Here is a 19,120-nt window from a genome sequence, read left to right as displayed (position 1 = left end):
GTCTGGCAACCTTTCCAGGGTGTATTCCGCCTCTCGTCCAATGACAGCTGGGATAGGCTCCAGCCCCCCGCAACCCCCAATAGGATAAGTGGTTACGAAAATACATGAATGTGCAGGTTTTGTCAACACAAAAGCGTCACAACCCTGCAAGATGCAGTCACAAAACTTTACAGGTGTGTAATTGAGATTAAAATATAGGTCAAGTTGATGATAGGTGTGGGACAGAAGTAGGAGGGTAGGAAATAGGGAAGGGGCCATTTTTCAACTATTGTCCCTCTAACTTTATGCCACTTTATGCCCCTGGCCCACACGTGTTTTAAGTCACATGTTGCAGATCGCTGTATTAGTCTGAAGTGATCTCCCACATTGTGACAATTCTGCTGACAGGCTCCTCTAGCCTCTTCTGCAGAACCATGGTGGGTGGAGTCGGGTTATCAGGGAGGCTCTGCTCACCTGGGCAGTGACCCCGTGCGACACTTGCTCTGACTGCCTGTGACCTTATCAGCAGTCAGTCTGCCTCCCCGCAGACTGGCTCCCACCACCTTTGGTTTGTGTGCTTATCTGGTTTATCTTTAGCTCACCAGTTCTGAAAATTAGCTTAGACAGTTTATCTAAAAGATAACCTGACCTGCAGCTGCAGTAGTCACTTTGACCACGATTGAGATTCAGCACATTCAGCTGAAATTACAATTACATTTGACACTTTAGTCATTGCTACTTAGTGTAAAAAAAATGAAGATTTAACTAAGTTAATTAACCATCTCACTGACCCTCTTAAACCTTCCAATACTTTGTTTCTTTTCCATTTTTTATATACCAATCCAGTAAAAAATACCAACAAACCTTGATTGCTTTCATCATGAGAATTATATTTATTTTGACAAAGCATCTTTTTTATCATTGCATGTGAGTGCTTTTGCTTTGCTTAAACAGCTGAACCCCACACTGGAGATCTTAAACATTACCCTATCTACTTTAATTTTAACTGTCCTGTAATTCCAAGTCTTTGGGGGGGCAAAGATTATTTTTAGGGTCCTAGAATCACATTTCACTCATTTCAAAATTCTCCAAACCTGTTGTTGAGCTGCAGCAGCAGCATGTTCCTCTCACCTCCCTACTGAGAAAGCTGCTTCCAGACTGTGTGAGCATGTTTTGTCTGTTTTCCTTGAAACAATGGGTTGCTCTGTGCCCATCTGTTTAATACACCCCCAGCTTCCCCCTCCGTAATATGATATATTGAAATCATATTTAGGCCTATATAATTTTCTGATGTCAATTAGGCTACTGCTCGTGCAAGTGTTATTTATGCATCTAAGAGCTGCTCTGCACGTTTGTTTCAGCCAACAACTTTCATGTCTCAGAGTTTTTACAACTTTAATAATGGGCTTTGATGAAGTGCAGAGAGACTTTGTGAGTTTGGTGTGTTGCCCCCTCTGTAGATTCATTAAAAGCAGCCAAAAATCTCCACCCAATAAGCACCAAAAAAATGATCCGGGTTATTGATCAAGAGCAGAACAAAGTTCACACACAGTTGACTCTCTTTTTTTCTGGCCAATCTTAGCCTTAGAGGCGGGGGATAGAAAATGTGCAAGATGATACATATGTGCTTCAGTTCCTCTGAGGAGAAGCCGAAGTCAGCAGAAGTGGGTTAGCAGTGAGAGAGAGACTTTTTTTTGTGTGGGAAAGATGGTTTCAATTAAATCGCCGTCTCTGGTGCCGGTGTCCTGCGCGCAGGCTCTGCTCGGTGTGGGCTGCTTGGCTTTCGCCCTCCTCGCCTTCCTGCTGGTTCGCCAGCTCGTCAAGCAGAGACGACCCCCAGGCTTTCCTCCTGGTCCTTCTCCCATCCCTGTGATAGGAAACATCATGTCTCTGGCCACCGAGCCGCACGTCTTCCTCAAGAAGCAGAGCGAAGTTCATGGACAGGTAAATGACTCGGGCTCAGCCTGCAACGCTTTTTTTTTCATATAAACTGCAGCTTTTTAATCGAGTGCACTGCAAACTGCAGTGCATGAACTTATGAAAGAGGTTTCACACTTACATGACACACACATGCACATGCACGCACACGCGCGCGCACACACACTGGGAACGTGTTATGAAAGGAACAAAAGAGGCTCGCCCTAACATTTGGCTGTCTGCAGCATCTGGGCTCCCCTAAATTAAAGCCTCCTGCCAAAAAAAATACAGACTTGCTTTTGGTGGCACATTTTGCTTTTTAAAGTTGTGCAGAGCTTGATGTGCCTGTAAAATGAGAGAGAACCTTAAAAGAGGGTCATTCACTCAAGCAATCAAGTTCAACTCATCCTCAGTTTTCTGCATGAAAGCACATTTTGGAGACTATTGCCTATTAAGAGGAGCAAAATGTTTCAGCATGCCTTCAATTGTGGTATAAAGCTCACATTCCTTGACAGGCATTCATGTGCATGAATGTGTGTGCAAAAAAAATTGCACAGTTCAGTGCTCATGTTGTAATTTGTACCATGCAGATCTTCAGTCTCGATCTGGGAGGCATCTTGACAGTGGTCTTAAACGGATATGACTGTGTCAGGGAGTGCCTTTACCATCAGAGCGAGGTGTTTGCTGATCGTCCATCGCTGCCTTTATTCAAGAAAATGACCAAAATGGGTGGTAAGATGATTAATTACAAGATTGTAAAGCATGCAACAGTTGCTGAATAACTGAACTTGACTTGATAAATGATAAAACTCTTGTGTTTTCCAAAGGACTCCTCAATTGTAAATATGGCAAAGGCTGGATTGAACACCGGAAACTGGCTTGCAACTCTTTCCGTTACTTTGGCAGTGGACAGAGGCTGTTTGAGAGGAAGATCTCAGAGGAGTGCATGTTCTTTGTGGATGCCATAGATGAGCACAAGGGAAAGCCCTTCAACCCCAAACACCTGGTGACCAACGCTGTGTCCAACATCACCAACCTCATCATCTTCGGACAGCGTTTCACTTACGACGACCGCAACTTCCAGCACATGATCGAAATATTCAGTGAGAACGTGGAGTTAGCAGTGAGCGGCTGGGCCCTCCTCTACAACGCCTTCCCCTGGATTGAGTATGTGCCCTTTGGGAAACACCAGAAGCTGTTCCACAATGCTGCTGAGGTGTATGACTTCTTACTGCAGGTGATAAAGGGTTTCTCACAGGGCAGGGTGCCACAGGCACCTCGCCACTATGTGGATGCCTATTTGGATGAGTTGGAGCAGAACGCGGGTTCCCCCAGCTCCTCTTTTTCCTACGAGAACCTCATCTACTCAGTGGGAGAGCTCATCATTGCCGGCACAGAGACCACAACTAACACACTGCGCTGGGCCATGCTGTACATGGCTCTCTACCCAAACATACAAGGTCAGTTATAGTCAAAGCATCATCACAGTATGAGAACATTTTACTTCTTATGTGAGATTTGATACTCTAAATTTAATGATTATATAGTGTTCTGCATGAATAAATGCATGATGGTGTCTGTTTTTTCCCTGCAAAGAGAGGGTGCACAGGGAGATCGACAGCGTGCTGTACAACGGGAGGGCTCCCACTCTGGAGGACAAACAGAAGATGCCATACGTGGAAGCTGTCCTGCACGAAGTCCTTCGCTTCTGCAACATTGTCCCACTTGGTATTTTCCGTGCCACCTCCCAGGACGCAAAAGTCAAGGGTTACACGATTCCCAAAGGCACCATGGTGATCACGAACCTCTACTCTGTGCACTTCGATGAGAAGTACTGGATCGACCCGGGGGTGTTCTCACCACAGAGGTTTCTGGACAGCAATGGCAACTTTGTGAGGCGTGAGGCCTTCCTGCCATTCTCCCTGGGTTAGTCTCTTTACGTTTAACGTACTTAATGAAAATAATTGTGGCTGTGAGACATATATCAAACTTAAAAATCTAGAGAATTGACTTGATTGCTTTGGGTTCTTAGATTAGTGAAACTGGCACGTAATTACATAGTCAGATGCTGCCAAGCCATCAACACAAACAGAAAACTCAACCAACACCTAGTACCAACAACTAACCCCTTTAGATTATCTGCATACATACATCATATTTACATAGAAAACAAAGCCATCTTTGGATTTTAAGGAGAAGTACCATTTTAATTTTCCATATAATCCATTTTGATCTCAGTTTACTGGTGGTAGCATCCATAATATCCTTAAATTCAAAACAAATGTGTGTACAAATTAGATGATAAATGTGTGTGCTTCAGCTGTAGCATATGATTTTCATTTTGGTTAAGTTCCTGTTCTCATAAACTATCAATCACAGGACATTTCCACAGAGCATACAGAAGAGCTCCCACAATCCTCAGTTAAACCCGTTTTTCCTCATCTGTAGCCTTTTTGTGTTTCTGAGGACTTGAATGAATCAGCCAGATGTTGTCCCTGTGTGTGTATGAGAGAATCTAAATTAAATATTTTTTCTTTTTTCTTTTCAGGGAGGCGTTGCTGCCTGGGCGAGCAGCTGGCCAGGATGGAGATGTTCCTCTTTTTCACCACTTTGCTACAGAGGTTTCATCTTCAGTTCCCCCCAGGAGCCGTTCCCACCGTCACTCCCAAACTGGGCATGACCTTACAGCCCAAACCGTACTCCATCTGTGCCGTCCGCAGGCAGCAGAGAAGTCCCTGCTTTGGAGACACTCCTTATCACAAGTAGGCGAGCAGGAATTTATTACAGCTTGTTCAAGTGTTCAAGCCAGAATTTTACTATTTTGCACAGCAATGCAATCACATGATACAGGTGCATAAGAGTGCATCACTCTTGATTGTAGCGTCATAGTTTTTCCAAAGGACTTTAAGTGACAAAAGAAGCTCTCTGCATGTGGACACGTGTTCCAGTTTATTCAGTTACTATCGTTTACTTTTACTGAGCAATATGCATGTTTGCACAATACTTTTATGCAGCAGGGGAGGTGTCAAAGACTTGGTGCTGAAAGGACATTCTGGGAACACTCGGGTGGCTATTGATTTAGTTCTCAGTAGTTCAGAGTTGCGCGGAGCCCAGAAAATGAAATGTCTGTGAACCTTGGTGCGGTGGGATGGGTTACGTCTACGTCAATGATTGATAGGAAGTACAGCTATGGTGGTTCATAGCCCTGCCTACTCAGGACAGCTTCAGGTCAGACAAATGACGCCACTAATTTGGACGTGTGGGGCGAAATAGGGCTTTCCAAGAAGGTTCTGGACGCTGTGTGTTGGAGCTGGATGTGGGCCAAGATTTACATCATCTGGACTGACTCTGCCGCCTCCTCCAGGGATAGCGCTTTGTGGAAAATGTGTCTCTCAGAAGACAAATGCAACCCTGGTGGATTTCTAGAAACTGACTATGCAACACTGATTTCTGCTAAATGGTGCTTATCAGTACTAACACAGTACTGCTTTTATGTGTAAGGTTAAAGTTTGTCCTTTTTTTGCAATACTGGTGATATGAGTTTTTTTGTGTATTCATAAAGTATTTCTTATATTTAAAACTTGCCCTGTCATCTTTTAGATGCTGCTGAATCACTAAACCTGAACTCTGAAATGTGTAAAGATGTCATATTTATTACTTCCACACATTTGTACCCAGAATGTCTCATCCAGTACTTGCAGAATAATTCCAATAGGATACAGCTTTTTGATTCTGTGTCTCAAGTCTCAGGACACCAAACGTTAGTTATCACAAGCTGTAAAACCTGTGTGCTCAGAAAGGTAAAAATCAGCTGTGTCACTCATGTTCTGAGTTTACCTCCCCCACCTTTGCACTGGGAAGTGCAATGGGAATTCAATACATGATGTGCTTTATCTTCTTTTTGTGTCCACATGGGGGCAGAGCAACAAGCTGTAAGCACACTGACATAGAATAACCATGATATGGCCATGGTGTTAACAAATAGTGGCCTATTCACACATTGGGGCGACACAGAAAACAGCATCCATTTGGAGTCATGTTTAAGGTGACCTGGTGAAGTTTGATAATCACTCTCATTTTATCTCAGTTTACCAATTAACCTGAGGGGAATATCTGGGACCGGCTACCCAAAACACCTTAAGTTAGGATTTTCCTCAAAATAACATTGGTTGCACAAAACACCCTTAAACCTTTCTTTACATGTTCACATAAGTATTCAAGGCTTTCTCCTTTTCTTAGTCCTATACTTAAGGGATCCCTAAACCATTGCACAAAAGTCTTCAGCAACTAAAGTAAGGCAACTAGGTTCTACTAAAGTTCTGCAACTAGGAGAAGCCAATAGATTTGCTTTTGATTTTACACTGTGGATTTGACTGAATTAATTTTCATCACAGGTTTCCTCCCACAATCACAAATAAACCAAATAAACCCATGCTAATAATCTCTTTGAATGCAGTAGATGCCTTATTGTTATTCCTTAACTAAGAAAACATAGGGACGACAGATGGAAATTAGCCATGAGCTACAATCTGGCATATTTACATGTACTACTGTACTATGTTTATTAATATGTACTGTCCCTACCTTAAATAAATAAATTGTAATTGTAACTATAATATTAAGGGAATCTGTGCAACATCCTTAAATAAGTCCCTCGGCTAAGGAGGAATTCTGCCCTAAGTGTCATACTTAAAGAGATAATTTGAGGTGTTTTGTGCAACCAGTCTCTGGCTCTTTAGCTGCTAAATACTCCACTTCGTTCATAACTGTGTTTGTCTGTCTGCTGTCTGATGTTGGGGAGGCAGTACACTCTATCTTTTAAGAACTTCACCAAAAACAGACTCCTGCTTCAACCCAAAGTGACACTGATGACCAAAATAATATGCTGAAAGATGCTCCAAGGGGAACTGTATTAATAATCAATTAATAATAATAATCACCTGAGAATGACAGTGTTGTGTTTTCATCACCGTAGAATGAGCCATTTATATCAACACATGGAGCAGGTCCTCTTCCATGGAGTCCGCCATGCTGTTTCTACAGTAGCCCAGAACAGACAAGCCAGTCTCCAGATGGTGCCATTTATGTTTTCATGTCAGCTACCATAGTTCTCCTACACACTTGGCACATGGGAGAAGTTTCAGTTGTGCAACCTCACCGCTAGATGCCACTAAATCTTACACACTGGACCTTTAGTGTAAAAACATTTATTATAGCAGCTATAATAATTCATTAATATGGCTGAGTACATCTCTGCTCAGGTTAAGGTGGATGGAGTTATCCAGGGTATCATGCCAATATATGGCATCCCATTATATCAAGTGCAATCTTGACAGTTTCTCTACACCCGCACTGTCCTAATGGGAGGTGTCATCAGGCTTGTAAGAGGAAACACCTGTGTTAAGATACATTTTGTGTGTTAAGGGCAGTGAACTTATGGCCTGTGGGCCAAACCTGACCCATGATAGGGTGCTGGGTGGCCCACTGACCATTTTTCAAATTCACAATAAAAATATATTGATTCACACTGAGATTTTTTTTCTTGTACTTTGACTGTAAATAGGGTGCCATAGTACATTTAAAAAAGCATCAAAGCAGAGCTTGTTTATAAAAAAAAAACCAAAAAAAAACATAAGGTGCTAGTGGAGGATTCCCCAGATCTCCCGACATCAGTCTGGGCTAAACCATGAAATGTCCTCAAATCCAAGACCCCTGCTTGCTGCTACTGGATTTGCCATTTGGCAAAGGCTCGTGAGGCCATCACGTCAAAAGGTTTTATATACTAATCAATTGTTTTGTTTGGTTCTGGCCTCCTGTCATTTTGCATAAGTGGCCCCCGGGCAAAACATTCTGAGTATCCCTGGTTTTGGGTCTTTAATGTTATTCTTCTTAGGTTGTTTGGGGTGGCACGAACACAAAAAGAAAGCAGTGATACATACACCAATCAGCCAAAACATTAAAACCACTGGCTGGTTAAGTAAATAACATTCATCATCTTGCTACAGTGCAATGTTCTGCTGGGAAACCTTTGGTCCTGGCATTCATGTGGATGCTACTTGACACGCTCCACCTCTCGAAAGAGCTCAGGGCATCGACTTTGCCTCCAAATACCCCAGATCCCAACCTGATTGAACATTTGAGGGACGTGCTGGTACCCAAGAGGTACCCCCGATCCACAGTGGGTCCTTCCTGGACTGGACCTGGCTCTGACCTGTCAAGGCATGGACACAGGACCTCTGGAGGGTGTCCTTTGGCACCTGTCATCGGGGCGTTACCATCAGGTCTTTTGAGTCCTGTGGGTTGTGAGGTAGGGTACAAGTACATCCCACAGATGTTTGATCAGATTGGGATCTGGGGTATTTGGAGGCCAGGTTGACTACTTGAGCTCTTTGTCACATTCCTCAGGTCACTGCTGATCAGTTTTAGTGGTGTGGCATGGTGCACTGTCCTGCTGGGGGGTCCACTGCTAGAACCCACAGAACCCAAGGTCTCCCAGCAGAACATTGCACTGTAACAACACCATCAATGCTGTTCACATCACCGGTCAGTGGTTTTAATGTTTTGGCTGATTGGTGTATACAGTACATTTAAAGTTCACACAGACACACACACCAATAAAAATCAATGAGAACTTGTGATACTTTAGGGATGGTGTTTTATGACAGCTATAAATAACAACAAAAATCAGTTGCCCCCAGAATGTAGATAAGGGTGAATGGTTACATTAGACAAACGTACATATATTGATGCTACATAAGGGTAACAACCATTCATAGATGTATTTATGGCACAATCATCAGAGGACACTGTGGTTTGAAAGACTGCACAGTGAGAAGCCAACAAACTTTTACAACTTAATGAGCCGGAACATGTCGGGTCAGGAGCTACCGAGGCTTTATGATCCAGCACGGGTCCATGTGAACGAAAAAACAAAACAAAAACCAGACGACAGAGTTGTCAGAATGTGTATGGCTCTGACCTGAGTCCGACTCTGACTCCTGCCACTGTCACTGCCACTTTGAGCCCGCGTGGAACATTTGACTCGAGGTGTTTCTCTTGCATGAACAGTACTGGAGCCCAGAGAGATTGTGCCGATCAGCGAATCACAGCCCACAAAACTACTGTATGTAGGTAAAGTTTGGCACTAGTTGGGTCGACAGAGAGAGAGAGAGATCGTGAAGAATACAAGAGTGGTTATGATACAGAACAGGGAGAGGCTGAAACCAAGTGACAAAAAAAAAAAAAAAAAAAATCAAAAACACCAAACCCCACAGTTCCACATCTGTAAATAGAAGTAGATAAAAACTCTGGAAACACAATGGTTATTACAGGATCTCAATGTACAATATGTCAGCTGCGTGTAGAAAACAGATGCATTCATTTGATTATTTAAAAAATATATATTTATATGCACATACTCTTTTGTACAGCGGCTAAACACTTGTTTGGTATTAAAATGTGCACACTTTTATCTATTTTTTTTGTCTTTAAATATTACTATCTTGATTTACACTGCTTACTTAACATTTTCTCCAGAGATTATGATTTAATAAGGTGATAAAGGAGCTACAGGCAACAACTGTGCCTTCCCTTTCATAAAACATCTTATTCTAGTGGAATGCCAAGAGTTCTTAGAGACAAAAATAGAAAACTAGTAGTTTTTTTTTTTAACCTGCCTCGTGGCACGTCATGAACAAAACCAAAGTGAAATGAACCCTGGATCCCTTCTTTACACACTGGCCGAGTTATGGGTTTGGCAAAAACAAAACAAAAAAATGAGGAAAAAGAGAGTTGGGTGAGCTTTAAATGTGTCTAAACATCAGTGTTTGCCTGCTGACTGAAACACAGATGAGCAGACGTACTGTTTGTTTAAAAACAAAGATTGTACATTGAATTTTAAAAAAGATATTACCTAATGTACTGTTGCAGAGCTACAAAACTGTGTCATTTGCAGTCTGCTGACAATCAAGATAAGCTTTTTCTCCAGTGAGGTTGTAAAAAGGTTATGCAAACAGTGTATGAATCGCAGAGAGACAGCATATACTGTATGCTCCTCCGACGCAGAGGATTTCAATTGCTTGAATTTGTTTGTAGTCAAGTTGTTCATTAAAGAGATTACAAACTGCTTCAGTCACCCAGATTTGTGTGTTTCATATCAATGACATAAATTCTTGCAAAATAATTATTCAACTTTGCGTGAATCCTGAGTAACCTTTAAAAAAGAAAATACTTGCTAAAAGGAAAATGAAGAATCCATTCATCGAAATAACACTCCTGATCTCAATGTTAAAACACCAGAGGACATTTCACTGATTAGAAACCAGCCATTGCTGAAAGGACACACAAACATACACACAAATAACATACTAAAATAATTAAAAATGTGCTCTCTTTCTCCCTACTCATTCTCTCTTATCACATTCCCGCCAAAAATATTCACACACTCAGACAAAATGAAGCAAGGAGAGTTAAAGAATCCAAAAAAAAACAAAGAAAAAAAAAGACGGGTGGTGCACATGAGTAAAAGCATCAAACATGATGCAGATATAATGCTATTAATCAGTCAACATCTCAATATAATGTCTCTGTGACTGAGTCTGATACAGTGTTTCGTGTCGCCAGCAAGGAGAGAGAACTACACAAGCCGAGGCTCTGGGCCAGTATGGACTCAGTAAAGGTTCAGACAGGCACATTTGATATATATATATGTATATATATAATTCAAAAATATACCTGACATTGAGGCTGAAACAGTCTCAGTCTCTTGTCTTTTCCGTGTTTGAACTGTTCACTTTGGTAAAGGGTATCGATCGCTTCATGATGTCGCTTGCTTCATTATTTTTCCTCTACCTTAACTTTTTTTTTTTTTTAAATAGACAGGAATTGTTTTGTACCTAAGGGAGGTGTAAGCGCTTTTGCATTCAAGGCAGCATCACAGCCGGGTCACCATGGAGGGCAAGTTAATGCTGGACCCCCAGTCCGCACTCTTCTTCTTCTTCTGTTGCACCGTTTTTTTTAACCAAGTCTGGGTGCACTCGACTCTCCATGGGGTGAAAGTGCATAGGAGTTGGGCTCCCACCATTGCAGCAAGGATCCGCTCACAGTAGTAAGGCCTTTTTGTTTCTCCAAAAACAATTTGACTGCTTAAGCATCTGAGTGTCTGCACAGTGAATCTTTCAATGTGTGTGTGTGTGTGTCAGAGAGAGAGGGAGCAAAGTGTGTATTATGTGCATTTGTCTGTGTTTCTCATGTCTGTTTGTGTTGGTGAAAGGCAGTTGGTTGAGGGACTCGCGTCCTCGCACTGCCTCTCCTCTTCTTTTACACGCATTTCTGCTCTTTCCTTCGTCCTCCTGCTACTGACGCTCCTCCCCCTCCTCCTCCTCCTGGATGACCTGTATGTCGTCTGACGGGGAGGTGGGCAGGCTGGCTGGCAGGCTGGGGAGGAGGCCGTCGGGCTGCTGCTGCATGCCGAGCTCTTTGCTCTTGTCCTCCTCCTCGATGGTCTTCTTCCACACCTTGTGGTTCTCCGTCAGGTGCTGCATGATGCTGCAGAACAACCTGCGGCGGCTCTTCCTCCTTTCTGCGAAGACGAAAACACAAAGAAATGTTTCAGAGAATCTAGTATGGCTAACTTTTATCGTTTAAACTTGACGGTGCTGCTGGTGTCTTACTTGGTGCCAGCTCATCTTCTAGCTCATCATCCTCATCTTCATCTGTGTCTGTGTCAACCTGGCCCTCGTCTTCGTCTTCATCTGATCCCTCTTCATTAATCCAGTAGCCAGGAAGTAGGCCAGCAGCGTCATAGGAGTTACAAAGTGGTCCTACAATATGAGTGATGAAGGACTCCTGAAGCTTTGCCAGCTGCGGAGAGGAGCGGTCCATGAAGGGGCTGATGGGTAATCCCAAACTCGCCTCCTCATCACCCTGCAGATTAACAACAAAGATTATGGTTAAAAACATCTCAGGGACACAGGTCTTTGGGGACGAGCCTTGATACAATAGCAGAAGGAGCAGAATGCTACTGATGTCACACTTTATGACCAATTTATTTCTTTTATCATGAAGAGAGTCATATTTCCTGTGCAGGAAAATAAAGACTGAACTGTCCTGCTCAGATTTTAAATATTCTACTTTTCCTTGTTTTCTGTCACATATATTACCGGTGTGTTACATTGTTGGATTTTCATATTAAACGTGGCCAAAGTTTCAAATAATGGGGTAAACTTGTGTAAAAGTAATCCCTGTGAACAAAAACCTCAGGCCTCAGACTGATCGGAATACTCTGTTTAAAACTTTTTTTTCCTACTTTCAAGACAAGCTGACACTAGCTCAAACAGATTTCTTCATAAGCTTGTCTACTCCAGGCACACTACTGCAATAGTTTACATGATGTAGCCTACACTGCTACATGTAGCTACACACTGATGTCAACTGTACTGTAATAACAGTGCAGAGACACCAAAAGAGGGAAGACTCAGAAACACTAACCAATCAGAGCAGACTGGGCTTTTTCAGGAGGGGCTTAAAGAGACAGGTGCTAAATCAGAGCATCTCAGACAGAGGGTGAATACAGGTGTTTCAGCACACAGTATAAGGAAACTGTTTTTTGAATATTAAAGCATATAAACATGTGCTAGTAGAAGCCCAAAATACACGTATAGACCTCTAAATGAGCATAACAGATCCCCTTTAAAAGACCTTTTCCCAGTCTTTTAAAGGCTCTCTAAGTCTTCACAAGCTTGGGAAGTTTTTGTCACATATAGCAAATATCTCCTCACGATCCGCTAGCTACATGTCCTCTGAATATGCCCAGGGCTCCGCAAATGGCAACAAAAACATTTGGGTCCAGGCTGCACCAATCAGCCAGCGTGAGACCAGCGAAAGCAAGCACACACATGAAGACGGTGCCCATGTCTCACGGTCTTGCGCAAGCGCGCACACGTCAACGTGGTGCACAGACAGGCAGTTAGAGCTACAGGCTACAATGAGGCTAAAAACAGAGTTCAAATGACGTTTTTCCAAACAACTTTTTATGTCGGGGCTTCAGGACACTTGGATCACTACGGACGAGCAGTATGGAGATATTTTGTGGTTTCAGTTATGTGTTTTTGGACGTTTGAACCTGGGGCGCTGTAAGCCTCCATTAGGTGGAGTTGTGTTGCTACCCCCTCTCCCCTTGGATCTCCACAAGTGTTGCGAGGACTCTAAAACTTCACCTGAGCCTCCATCGGCATATGGGTGAGTAGATAATGGGTGGATTTTCATGTTGGGTGCACTATCCCTTGAACAGGTGTGTAAATCCAGGGTTGGAGCGAGCTACGAGCTAGCTACGTTGCGTCTGATAACATTGTTGAACGTAAACAGAAGTGACACCCAACGGTGCTTAGCATGCCTTTAACTGATATACCTTTTTTTAAAGGCGCTGTATGTAAGAATGTGGCCAAAACGGTTACTGCACTCAAATTCAAAATACTGCCACGAGCCGTGTCTGCTCTACTGACTGCGTGACTGGTAGACAGCGGTGAGTGGCGCAACAGGCCAAAACACAAATTCAAAACATAAACAGGAATTGCGGACTGTAAAATATTTTTTTAAATGCGAATATTCTGGCTGTACTATTGTTGTCGGTGAGATCAGTATGTTATATGAACATTATTCCTTAGTCTCTGTGACATATTAGGAGGATTTTACGACTATTTGCTTTAGATTTCTTACATATAGCTCCTTTAAGTTTGCATCTCTGGGATATGCTACAGAAGGATTATTAGAGCTCACTAAATTTATTAATCTCTGCTTTTTCGTCCCTTTTTCTTTCCCTTAATGTTTCTTTTTTTCATGTATGTCCTTGTTTATTGGACGTGTAACCTTGATGTTTTGATATAAATGTGTCAGTCATGTATTCCCTCTGAAGGCGTTTGTAGTGGGAATTACGTTAGGTTTTTTTTTTTTTTTAAACTTAAATTTAAAAAAATAAATTCCAAAGACAGAATGAAAGGGTCTGTGTTTACTGAACACACTCTGCAGCATTAGTATGCAGTCCGTACCTGCTCATAAAACTCATTGACGATGCCTTCTGTCCACTTGAGGTGCAGGTCACGGACTTTGGCCGGCCCATTGATGTCTGCCAGTTTGATACACACTTGGCACACCAGCAGTCTGTCGTTCTCATTGGTCCAATCAATTCCTGGACTGTTCACATCATTAACCTGTTAACAAACAAAGGTGGATGACTAATCACAACTAGTTTATGCTGCACACATTATCCAGCATTCTGCTCAACTAAACTTAAAAGGAAGTGGTTCCCAACTGCTCCTTAGTCATTAGGTCAAGGTCCACAAAGTTAAATATATTCAGCGTCAATCAATATTTTGCCAGAAATGAAAGGACCAATCAATCAATAATCATCTATTCTGATCATATAACTCAGTAATCTGTTCAGATCTCTCCATCTCAGACCTTGGAATTGAACTCAGCCAGGAAGTCAAAGTGCTTCTTGAGGTCTGTGGCCAGTATAGCCTCGATGACGAGGAAGCGAAAACGCTTGAACTCCACGTGATCCAGGTTGACCAGGAAGTTGAACTCAGGCCTGGACAGGTAGAGGCTCCAGGCGGACGCAGCGTGGTGATTCTCCAGCACCGACCTGTCATTGTACAGCACCGCCTACACCACACAGGAAGAAGAGCCAAGTGGTGAGAGAGGGGGGAAAGATGACACGCTCAGAAGATTCCTACAATTTCCTCGAAAATGTCAGTAATAAATTTGCTTACATAACACGTCTGCATATGTGTTACACAATTTGTAATGGCTTTAAAAATAGCAAGCACTCAATAAAATGAGATAAAAAGGACATGAGGGTATTTGGTTATGAAAGTAGAAATGCAACAGGGCTCAAGTGCGAGTATAGCTGAGGGGAGAGGCAGGTTTAAAGCAGTTACGGGGACATTAGATACCACGAAAGGCTTAAAAGATCCTTTTAACAGACAACTGTCAACATCATTAGCAATCAATAGGTTCAGGGTTTTCCTCTCTTTTCGCTTAACCCAATTTCTAGGTACAAAAGCCAGACAGTGCCATCGCTATCACTGGTCATGTTGAGAAAATACAATATTTGAACTGGGGCACACAGTTAACCTTTTCACCCCTCATTTACTCGACTGACCACAGTGAGAGAGCACAATGGGATTAACTGGCCATGTGGTGTGGAGTTCATCTTGTGTATGATTTCCACTTGAGACAGAGTTTGTAGAGATCATTTTAACTTTGTGTTAATCTTGTATATTTGCCTCCATTGAGCAGATACATTGCATCAGTTATACAGTGTGTATGTTGGCTTTGCATTATGACGTATGGAGGGAAAATTCATCTGAGGGAAATGCTGACTGTGAAGTTAAACATTAACTGGAAAACTGGAAACGTAGGGTTTCTGTAGGATACTCATGGCACAGGAAGACAAACGATCAGTTCAAGTGAACTGTTTCTAATTCCGCAAATGCAACATGAGGCAGCCAAACTGACACAGAGGCACGTGGAAAAAAAAAAAAAAAAAAGATTACGTAATGATTCAAAGAAAAAGCACTGGATATGCAGGCAGTCTATTTTGTGTGCCTCAGTGCATGTGCGTTCAAGACTATTTGTGTTGAGTGGCAGTTTTCCACGCAGCATCCACCAGGAGCCACTCTGAGAGACTTTGTCGCTGCCGCCGCGAGACAGCCATGTGATTTTGTGTTTGTACACAGGGCTTGTCTCGGGGACAAGACGTCAGCGGTGACATGTGCCCTTGATATTTGTCTTCCTGTTAGGGCAAGTTGCAAACCTGTTGCAAACAATGTCTCTCACTGTACTAGAGGGGAAAGTACAGACAAAAGGATAAATGCTGACACTGCAGCAAATGCAGGATCCATAATGTTATAGTACTTTATTATTATCCATGGAAACACTGTGTGTACTTGTGTAGTTGTATGTACAGCTTGGAAAATGCGCATGTATGTAATGTACAGGTGTGATAGAGACGGTGATATCCACCAGTGTGTGATATATTTAGACCAGGATTGCCCTGATGTACAGAGCAGGACCAATGTTCATGGTGTCATCACCCTACTGGGTGTACATGCTGTTTGGCAGGGGTCACAGGAACAGTGCCAGATTGTGTGAGAGGAAGTTAATCTCACTCATTTACTTACTTGAGTCAATGCTCCGTGGTCTGACACAGCAACAACAGTTGTGGTGAAATGTCATTTTGCATAAACCCATATTTTGAACATGTGATCCTCTGTTTCTGTAAACACCAGTGTGTTTAGGTGTTCCACTGAGCTAAAACAAGTTTGTCAATTCAATCTACAACACTTCAAAGTACCAATAAAAGCTGCAAGTGTACCTGAGCTGCATTAGTGGCTACTAGAAAGGCATTTGTGCGACCGGGATGGTCATAATCGTGCATTGCAGCTGCTACATAAAGGGCCATGAGCTCCAGGGCAGGTATGTTCCAGGCCAAGCAGCCATAGCTGTCATCTGAAATGGAGGAGCTTTTGGAGGAGGCGTAGGCTATCCTGCCTGGAGAGATCCCGCTGTCGGAATCTGGAACATGACAACAAACAAGATGCATGTCAGTGGAGGTCACAGTGATGAAAAATAAGATGCACATCCACACAGTCATTGTAAAATCAGCAAAACCTAATGAATGCAAAACCGGTGAATCTACGCACACAGACCCTGCTCTGTTCTCTGCTCTACCCAATTTCCTTTCACTGCCATTTCCTCATCCCCTTCTCTCTGACCCCTCTTATCAAATGACAGCTGTTCTGGCAGCCTCAGTGTTGGACGTCAGTGGATAAGCCTCAGGTAATTTCTAATGGAGCTAAAATATCATCAGCAGAGACGAGCCTGGCAACCTCTGCGTTTTGAACCAAACCATCTGCGTGCTGTAGACTGTAGGCCACATCCTATAAGAGAGGAAACTACTAAAAGCCACAACAAAATCCGTCAGAATTATCACTGTATTTCTGACATCAGAGCGCGCCAAATAATGGTCTGTCTGCAACACGCAACACGCCAGCCACGTTTAGAAGGTTTTATTTTTTAGAAACTATCCATTGATACGATCAGACAAGACAGTTCCTGTGAGCAGGCCTCAGACAACTCAAAATGTGCGACACTGGCTGACATCTGTAACACACACAAGAGATTACATAATGTAATCATGCATTCAGCCTAAAATGACAGTTTTACAGCCGGATTATAACCCCACAAACTGTAACAACCATCTATAACTGATGAGTTTATGCGCCCACTCATGTTTACCTGTGTCACTTCCTGTCACATGCTCGCTGTGAATCTGCTGGAACCCAGGGATTGGTCGAGTGGTCAGGTACCAGACAGCGTGGAGCACATCAGTAGCATGGACCCTGTTATGATCTGGAAGCACAATAGTTTAGATCAGTCTATTTTACCATGTACAATACATTAGCACTCATTTGTAATATCACATACACATGCTGGGACAACACATTAAAAAGTATATATATGAACGTGTGTGTAATACTCACAGGGAATGTCCCTGTAGCCACTTTCCAGAGCACAGAAGTATGACATGAACTCCCTCACAGGGATCTTGAAAATTTCAAACAGACACGTATCCTGGAAAAGGGTGTATGTCACCTGAGGAGACACAAACCAGGGTTACAGAAACACACTTCTAGTGGCTCAGAAATGATGATTGAGAGGGATAACTTCTGTATGAGTCTACACATTGTTTTTCAAGAAAATCCTTCACAGTATATCTTTAAAAATACTTAACACAGTCAGACTTGGGCATGTTTAATTTAGACTAAATGGCTGTAAGTGCTGCTAACAGGCCATGAAGACTGCAATAACCATTACATCCCACTTGAAATTACAGTTTTCTTTTCTCAATAGATTCATTAGGTGTGGGCAGCACGACCAATTAAAACATACTACCGCAGGAGATGATCGGTTATGTGTGTGTTGTACTAACATAGCTGAGTATCCTCCCGTTCTTCCCTCCTGTTTTGTCCACCAGGTCAAAGATCTGGAAGTTCCAGGTGTTCATCCTCTCCATGAGAGCCTCATGGTCCTCCAGCATAGGATCTATTCTGAACTCCTGCTCACCCTGGAGACAATCAGAAATTGTCACAGAGATTAGCACAGGTATGATTTTCCATTGACAAAATTGGCGAAAACCTGAATCCGTACATGCTTAATCACTCAGAGCAACACTAGGTAAACTATGTCCCTATGTAAAAACCCTGAACCCAGAATCAGTGCGAGGCCCCTTGACTGAGCACACCTCTGATTCCTGAGTCTGCTGGTCTGTGCTCGACTTTTTCTCCTTCTCCTCCTCTGCCTGCACCTGGTTCCCTGCAACGTCTGGCCTCCCGTCCCCAGACACGTCCACCTCCACGCTCTCCTCCCTGATCAGAGGCTCTCCTGTGAACTCCAGCGCTTCACCTGCTGCGAACACAGAGCAGAGTGAACGGAGAGCCACACACAGACACTACATGTCAACACTTTAGTTTTTTACTTTGCATTACTAGGTTACTTTCAGGTATCTGAATTTTAAAGTGAATTCGAATAATTTTTAAAAATATTTTTCAATATACTGTCGAGATGAAAAGAAAATTTAATTTATGAAAATAAAACTGATTTGCCTAAAACAGGTAACAAGTAAAATGTATGGTCCATAGTGATTGTAGGTGACCATTGAGAAAACAAAGTTTATTTCAAAACTAGAAGTCTAGGTGTTCAACAAAATTTACAAAATTTACATTCACAAATTTTAATTTTCTAAATACAACCCTTACTTGGAATATAACAGGGAAAATTTGTGAAACAATGTGAAGTGTTCATTCTTTCACATGTGCATCAACTTGCATTATATTTGGAGTCCAGCAGAGGGCAGCATTAACCCCCTAAACTGCTTACAGAAGTGTTTATCTTTCAATCTCAAACACTGTCTGACTGGTCTGCCACCACCCCATTACACCATATAATGTGCATTAAATCAGCGTTGTAGTGTTGTATCAAGATCGTCTCGGACTCAATCGCATTATTCAATCTTGTCTCAGCCTCAGACAGAAAGGACTTTATCTTAAGACCATAACTTCATGGATATGACTAAACTGCCTGTGCAAAAGAAGGGCGTTAAATAAAGATGGTTGTATTCAGCTCCTTATAGTGTTTGTCTGTATTTGTATGCTCACAGAAAACA

At 42.5% G+C, this 19,120-nt stretch overlaps 2 protein-coding genes across 3 annotated transcripts in view; one reads left to right on the top strand and one right to left on the bottom strand.

The window, feature by feature from the left end:
• The first annotated feature begins 1,617 nt into the window (after positions 1-1,617).
• Positions 1,618-7,886, top strand: LOC125901428 (vitamin D 25-hydroxylase). The gene is made up of 5 exons (XM_049597143.1): positions 1,618-1,923; positions 2,487-2,628; positions 2,724-3,356; positions 3,493-3,822; positions 4,445-7,886. The coding sequence occupies exons 1-5, from the start codon at positions 1,687-1,689 to the stop codon at positions 4,660-4,662; spliced, it is 1,560 nt and encodes a 519-aa protein (XP_049453100.1). The 5' UTR covers positions 1,618-1,686; the 3' UTR covers positions 4,663-7,886.
• Positions 7,887-8,534: 648 nt separating this feature from the next.
• pde3b (phosphodiesterase 3B) overlaps positions 8,535-19,120 on the bottom strand; it is a 62,063-nt gene continuing 51,477 nt past the window's right edge. Inside the window, exons 8-16 of one of the 2 annotated variants that reach the window (XM_049597121.1) lie at positions 18,200-18,363; positions 17,888-18,022; positions 17,439-17,550; positions 17,194-17,307; positions 16,271-16,470; positions 14,353-14,556; positions 13,941-14,102; positions 11,568-11,820; positions 8,535-11,476 (exon numbers count right to left, since the gene is read on the bottom strand). In XM_049597121.1, the coding sequence (XP_049453078.1) occupies positions 11,250-11,476; positions 11,568-11,820; positions 13,941-14,102; positions 14,353-14,556; positions 16,271-16,470; positions 17,194-17,307; positions 17,439-17,550; positions 17,888-18,022; positions 18,200-18,363 (1,571 nt within the window). In that variant the 3' untranslated portion in view covers positions 8,535-11,249. The remainder of the gene's footprint in view (positions 11,477-11,567; positions 11,821-13,940; positions 14,103-14,352; positions 14,557-16,270; positions 16,471-17,193; positions 17,308-17,438; positions 17,551-17,887; positions 18,023-18,199; positions 18,364-19,120) is intronic. The other variant, XM_049597131.1, reaches the window with a different exon arrangement.

This window comes from Epinephelus fuscoguttatus, linkage group LG2 (genome assembly GCF_011397635.1).
Source record: "Epinephelus fuscoguttatus linkage group LG2, E.fuscoguttatus.final_Chr_v1".
In the NCBI taxonomy this organism is placed as follows: Eukaryota; Metazoa; Chordata; class Actinopteri; order Perciformes; family Serranidae; genus Epinephelus; species Epinephelus fuscoguttatus.
Note: the sequence above shows the minus strand (reverse complement) of the source record. Positions and strands in the feature narration are given on the sequence as shown.

Bases quoted from the DNA above. Each gene is read 5' to 3' on its own strand.
- LOC125901428 (XM_049597143.1), top strand. From the start codon at position 1,687: ATGGTTTCAATTAAATCGCCGTCTCTGGTGCCGGTGTCCTGCGCGCAG. The intron at 1,924-2,486 runs GTAAATGACTCG...TGTACCATGCAG, and splicing joins AGAGCGAAGTTCATGGACAG to ATCTTCAGTCTCGATCTGGG. The intron at 3,823-4,444 runs GTTAGTCTCTTT...TTTTCTTTTCAG, and splicing joins CTTCCTGCCATTCTCCCTGG to GGAGGCGTTGCTGCCTGGGC.